General features: G+C 43.0%; 1 protein-coding gene across 1 annotated transcript in view; it reads right to left on the reverse strand.

The window, feature by feature from the left end:
* Window positions 1–3,669: 3,669 nt before the first annotated feature.
* LOC111820949 (zinc finger protein 709-like) overlaps window positions 3,670–7,225 on the reverse strand; it is a 70,222-nt gene continuing 66,666 nt past the window's right edge. The window contains 2 exon segments of the mRNA XM_023733151.1: window positions 3,670–6,424; window positions 6,509–7,198. Of these exon segments, the coding sequence (XP_023588919.1) occupies window positions 5,974–6,424; window positions 6,509–7,198 (1,141 nt within the window). The 3' untranslated portion in view covers window positions 3,670–5,973.

A 7,225-nucleotide genomic window follows, 5' to 3' on the forward strand; every position in this document is an offset into this window, starting at 1 on the left:
AAGTTTCCGATTGGGCAGTGTTCGCAGTTCCGCCCCCTGAGCCCCTGATTGGACACTGCCCCAAGCGTTCCCACCACCGGGAGGCTGAGTGACAGGAGGGCGGAAGAGGCGTGGCTGAGTGGGCGTGACTTCCTCCCGCCCCCGCCCCCAGGATGCCCGCATTTTTTTAGACACTGGCTCTCCGGCCCCGGGCGGGCACCCGCGTCTCCGCGCAGCTCTGGGGCCTCCTGCGTCTCCTCCAGGACGCGGGACACAGGTGCGTGCAGAAACTCAAGACTCAGCTTCCAGGGGACTCATTCCTCGTCCAGAGCAGGAGGGGCGACTAGGCGGGGACAGAAGGGCCTGGGGTCCCCGGGGTCAGTGTCGGATGGGACTGTGGGGCCACCCAGGGACGTCTGCCGGTATTACGTCAACATTTGCACTAAAAAATGTATTCTCCTGGATGAATTTTAAGGGAAAACATATTTCCTAGTTTGCTCTCGGAACCTATCATTACTGATTTCCTATTAAGTTCATTGAAACAGATTTGATATCGTAAAACTCCATTGAATTGACACTTCAACGTATGATCAGGATTTTTGCTGTCAATATTCAAATTTGGATTCTTCTGCCTCCCCGCAGTTATTCTGTTTACAACCATGTACTTGGGCCCCACTTCCCCAACTCCTGCAGACAGATTTAGATGAATCCACACAATAACCCCCTCTAATCATCAGACCCAGTTAATTGATTACAAAATACATTCCTGCGGGGAGCCTTCTCACACTGCATTTCCGTTTCTGCCCTCCCTCTCCCCACAAGGCTGACTGTTCGTTGGTGGTCTCCGTTTAAACGACTCACATTATCTTCAGAGCAGTATTCTCCTTGTGAACAGTATCTTCTCTTTCGTTAATGATCTGTGGGATAATCTCCCTCACTTTCATGGTCATGTCTTCCTTTAGTTTATTTAGGGCTAGTTCTGTTTTCCTGACCTAATTGAAACTCCACAGGAAGAAAGCCCGTGGCCACTGTTTCCCTCTCCAACGTTGAGTCTGCGCAGCACCTGGGTGGACCCTTGGTCATATTCCAGACCCTTCCTACCCAGAGTGCACCCTCAGACCCAGCTCACAGCCCAGAGTTAGAATCTGCATTTTAGGGAGACCCCTACGGAGATTCTTTTTTTTTTTTTTAATTGTACCTTAGATGAAGGTTTACAGAGCAAACTAGTTTCTCACTAAACAATTAATACCCATATTGTTTTGTGACATTGGTTGCCAACCCCACGTCAACACTCTCCCCGAGATTCTTACGCACGTTGACAGAGTACTCACAGCTCCATGGCAGGTGGTAAATGAAGGAATGAATACACCAACAGGTTACCTTTTCTATCATTTGAGGAATTAGTTACCCCTGTAGAAAGAAGGCTTACTCTTGCCGTTTCTCGGACTCTAAAATGCAGGATTTCTCATAATCTAATGTCTCTGGAATTCGGATGTATCATGCTATTAACAGTATCATAACATTGCCAGCGGCTTCGTTTTCACATTTTAAAATCTCCGATACTAGAATTTCTTTTAAAATCTAAAATTAAATCGATGAATAAGGAATGATCTTGATGGTGACCTTAAACTGAGGCACAGGATGAGAAGAGTTGGCTAAGGACACCGAGATCAGCTGCAGTCCTGCTAGGATTCCGAGGTATGTCTGACCTCAAAGCCAGGAGAACACAGACACCACCAGCGACAAGACTCCCTCCTACATCGCGATGCTGCCTTCCAAGGAGGCAAGTCTCCTTGCTCCCAATTCAAAGATCTCTCCACGCTACCTTCAGTTTAGGGGCCCTTTTCCCTGCTTTATGCTTTTCAAAACCTAGAGCCTCCTTAGTGTAGACATTATGACTATAGTATTCAGCTACATCTAGAACCGGTCTGGGCCCACCACATATTTCTTAAATGTGGGAGGGGATGTCCTTAGTGACATAAGTGGAGTCTTTGGAACAGGTTGGTCTTGAAGCCCATCAGAATGGAGGGTCCAAGACTAACTTGAAATGGAAACTTTCACTTAAACTACAATAAACAGAAAAAAAAAAAGAATGCAGGGTCCAGGTCTCAACCTCTAGATTGCTTCCTCTCAGCCACAGGGAAATCAGTGACACCTACCACAACCCCCGCCTCCTCCACCTGTAGCACAGGAAGAGCACAGTCGAGGCATCTTTTAGGCAGTAAAGGGGAGTTGATATCGTGGCGTTACTGCTCTCAGGTGCAACACCTAGATTGTGGACCAAAATTCAGTAGAGTTCAATGATGGGCTGAATTTTACATGAAGTGACTAAAATTCAAAGGGAATCCTCACCCCAAATTCCATTTCTAGAGAAAGCAAGAGTCTGCAAAAAGGAAAATGATTTTTCTCCACATGCTGAGATTACAGGAAGGTCTTTAATAATCATCCTTTTTAGCACTTGTGAATTTATCTCCCATAAATATACAATGTTTTTTATAGTAAAAAGAAATCAACTAAGAGGCATTATTTGTTCTGAATATTCATGACGGTGATAGCTAATATTAAGAATATTGCTGGTGTCCAAGAACAGCGACAAGCAGCCTAGATTCTCAGTCTCTGAGAGGTTGTGGATGAAAAGACGTACGCTGCAAGCTCAATAGGAAGGGAGCAGCACATCAACACCTGTCTCTGATGTTAGCAGAGTGACACAAGTTCTGCCTGGAATCCCAACACCTTTGATTAAAATTGACTAGCTGAGGGGGAATTCACGCTTTAGCAAGCACATTTTCCTGCACCTCTAAAAACACTGCAGGTGAAGTACAACAGTCCATGATTAGGCTAAAGGATAAAAGAACACCTGGGTCTCTAGAAAGTGTCCGGTGGACTTTGGGACATGTTCTGCATCGCCTGTGCTTGGGAAGCAAGACCCCCGTGTTCGATGAACATGACTAGGACTAAGATGTGTCCTCTCTGTCTGGTAATTGCCTGGTTCCAGTTGGAAACATTTCCCTGTCCTGAGGATAAAATGCTACTGCAAAGCCACGGTCACACTGTTGTTGTTAGGTGCCATTGAGTCAATTTCAAGTCATACTGACCCCATGTGACACAGTAGAACTGCCCCAAAGGGTTTTCTAGGCTGCAATCTTCATGGAAGTAGATCATCAGATATCTCTCCCATGGAGCCACTGGGTGGGTTCAAATCTCCACCCTTTCAGTCAGCAGCCAAGTGCTTAACAGTTGCACCACCAGGCCTCCTTATGGTCACATTAAAGAATTCAATTAACTCATCTGGAAACAGAGGGGACAAGGAGAGACTAATGTTAATCCAATTACAGACAGGGCACTGTGGACAGCCTCCTGATCAACTCAATGTGGTAATTAAGATGTGGCTATCACAGGTTAGTATCCTGCTGAATGACGTTATCTGTCCTCTACGAGAGGGAGACTGTGAAACAGGAAGATGGACATGACACACGGGACCTGTCATGACACAACTGGCCTTGGCGTTGCTAGGGGCTGGCCAGGCATTCACAGAGGGACAAGGCATCACCCTGTTTAACACAAATGGCTTCATGAAACACCAGTATGAGACAGGACTACTCTGTGACCATGATGGGTCAGGACAAAAGGACACTCCATAAGGATCTCCGAGCAGAGAAACAAGGACATTGTCCCAAACACAAAAGACCCACCAACTTCTAACCTGGCCAATAGGGGTGACAGGCTTCTTTCCAGTAACAGCTTTAGCTTCAGTCTATCTTTCCAACATTGGATATGAATTTAGATTCCCAGTCATAAAATTACTCTCCCTTCCTCATTGCTTCCAATCTAGTATAAAGCCCGGCTTCGTTGTACCTTTCACAAACTGGTCAAATACACTATTCTTATAACACCCTCATACTGAGACACCCAAGGTGACTTCATGGTATGTGGTTTCTATCTTTGCAATGAGTCAGGAGTCTCAACTTTGTGTGACCGTAGGTGCGCTCCTGGTTTTCTTTCACTGGAGGGTGTCGACATGAACAATAATCAGGTTTTCACTATTAGGAATGAAAAAAACTCAGGGTAGCTATAGGAATTGAAGAAAAATACACAAAAAAATAGTCAAAAGGTATAGGTATATATTTAGTATTATAACCTCAGACTATATAAAGAAAAATAGATACAAGGATGAATTAACAATCACAATGGGATATTGTAACATTTTGTCTTGGCCAAGGAAACAGTTAATGAAACATAAAACATAACGACATCGGTAATGTACACAACACGTTATAAAACCTACGAGTTTTTCAAGAAACATGTACAGAACTATCTGACAAAAATGCTAATTGTTTTGAATCATATATAAAAATGAAACAAACACTAGGTAATACATACAAAAATCAGTTAAATATGGCGGGTTTACCATTCAAAGATAGCATTCAGCTCTAACAGAAAACGCCCACAATCTGCCATATATATTCCAAGTCTGTATTTCAATCATGGAAATGTCAGAAAAAATAACTTCACGGTCAGTGAAGTCTCTTAAGAAAGCCACGGGGAACTAGGTTTCCTGCCTTTTTGGCTGCAGCATTAATCTGCTGGGGTGGGATCAGGAAAAAGAATGACTATTGTAACAAAAAGGTGCTTACGATAGAAATCAGGTAATATGGAAGAGTTGGAGATAAAGGGGGTCAGAAGATGAAGCTGTGTGTGCCTGAGTACAAAAGACGGTCCCCAACAGGGGAACTTCTGGAAAAGCCTGTGGAAGCTGCAGCCTAGGAGGGAACTAAAGTCAAACAGGCGGTGTGTGGTTTGAGCTGTTCTTGAGTGAAAAAGCCAGATGTCAAAGGTGAGCTGTAACCTAGGCTACTGGGTTCCTATGCATACTTCTCTCCTGATGGCCCAGCAGAATGGAGAGGAAAGGCTTCTTCACTTCTGCCTTCCAACACTCACTGGTGCATTTTCCTCTTCTTGTGAACTTTAACCCAGAACCACAAACAGACGAGACTCTGGGAGACGTAGTTCACAACTTTACCCACGTTGACAGTGCGATTCAGTGGAACCATCTGTACTCTAGATTATCTTCATGCTATAAGGCCTCTCTTCTTAATTCAGTGCATCATGTGACATTTCCAATCAAGGTCAGGGAAAATGAACAAAGCTCAAAATAGGAACACAAGTCAGACCAGGCTGTTCTCTTTCAAAATGCTGGCACAGTTACTAATTACTGCTAAGAACACAGGATGTGGTATCGATTAGCAACAAACAAATGTGGAAGATACATCTTTTAATAATAAAGAATAAAGGGGAAGGTCGGTATCAAGTCAGTCAATTCCACTATCTGCAATAGTGGACCAGAAAATAATGTAAACAACCCCAATGTCTCATAGCATCATGACTAGATATCAGAAACATAATGCAAAATAGGAATCAAAAACTTTTTATATAAAATTACACCATGTTGTCCATTAAAAAAAAACCAAAAACCAAGTTTAATAAACACCGTAATGGAAATGAGACAAGTTTTATGCAACCATACAATTAAAGTTTCATATAACAAAATATATGTGGCACAGCTGAAAGAGTACATAAAAACCAACCCAGTTGCTGTTGTGTTGATTCTGACTCATGGCACCCCATGTTTCAGAACAGAACCCCACTTCATAGGGTTGTCAATGGCTGATTGTTTTGGAAATAGATTACCAGGACTCTCTTCCGAGGCACCTCTGAGTGGATTGGGACTGCCAACTTTTCAGTTAGTAGTCTGGCAGTTAATCATTTGTGCCACCCAAGGACATAGATATTATCTTAGATGCTTATATCAAAAGCATAATACACGAGATCCATATGAAGGATGAGACGCAAAGGCAATATCATAACAATTAAAAGATCTCTTTTCTGTTCCAAGTTTCTGTGTACACAATAAAAGGATTGCTGTACCTGAATGTTTTCCCATTGTTTATGCTCATAAGGGCTTTTTCCTGTGTGTTTTCTTGCATGTACAAGGCTTTAAGAGTGAATGAAGGCCTGCCTACATTCTTTGTATTCTTAGGGTTGCTCTCCAGTGTGTTTCCTCAGGTGTCCTTGAAGGGATTCAAGGCATTTGTAGGCTTTCCCACAGTGCATACACTCATAGGGCTTCTCTTTACTATGTGTTCTCGCATGTCTTTGAAAGCATGAGGGAAACATGAAGGCTTTCCCACACTGCTTACATTCATATGGTCTCTTTTTAATATCAAAAAGCTTCTCTCCAGTGTGTGTTTTCATATGTTCTCTAAGGGATGAGGGAAAACTGTAGGCTTTTCCACATTCCTGACACACATAGGGTTTCTCTCCACTGTGCATTTTCTTATGTATTCGAAAGGATTTCGAACAACTAAATGCTTTGCCACACTGCTTACATTCATAACTTTTCTTGTTAGAATGGGTTCTCATATGTTCTCGAAGGGATGAGGGAAAACTGTAGGCTTTTCCACATTCCTTACATACATAGGGTGTCTCTCCACTGTGCATTTTCACATGTATTTGAAAGTATTTGGAACACTTGTAAGCTTTCCCACATTGGTTACACTCATAGGGTTTCTCATCAGAGTGCGTTCTCATATGGGCTTGTAAGGAGGTGGGCCAATTGAAGGCTTTCCCACATTGTTTACATTCAAAGGGTTTCTCACCAGTGTGCGTTCTTACATGGCTTTCAAGGTATGAGAGAACCATGAAGGCTTTCCCACATTCCTTACATTCATAGGGTTTCTCTCCACTGTGCATTTTCACATGTTTTCGGAAATATTTGGGACAAATGAAGACTTTGCCACACTGCTTACATTCATTGGGTTTCTCTCCACTGTGCATTTTCACGTGTATTCGAAAGTATTTGGGACAACTGAAACCTTTGCCACATTGCTTACATTCATAAGTTTTCTGTTCATTGTGTGTTTTCTCATGTCCATGAAGGGAGGAGTAACAAGTAAAGGCTTTTCCACACTGCTTACATTTATAGGGTTTCTCTCCAGTGTGCGTTCTCTCATGTTCTTGAAGGGATGAGTAAAAACTGAAGGCTCTCCAACAATACTTACATTCATAGGGTTTCTCTCCAGTGTGCATTCTCACATGTTCTCGAAAGTATGTGGGACAACTGAACGCTTTCCCACATTCCTTGCATTCATAGGGTTTTTCTCCACTGTGACGTCTTAAATGTAGTTTAAGGGAGGAGGAATGCATAAAGGTTTTCCCGCATACTTCACATGCAGGGATTTTCTGTCCT

This window comes from Trichechus manatus, unplaced genomic scaffold, assembly GCF_000243295.1.
Source record: "Trichechus manatus latirostris isolate Lorelei unplaced genomic scaffold, TriManLat1.0 scaffold00057, whole genome shotgun sequence".
Classification (NCBI taxonomy): domain Eukaryota; kingdom Metazoa; phylum Chordata; class Mammalia; order Sirenia; family Trichechidae; genus Trichechus; species Trichechus manatus.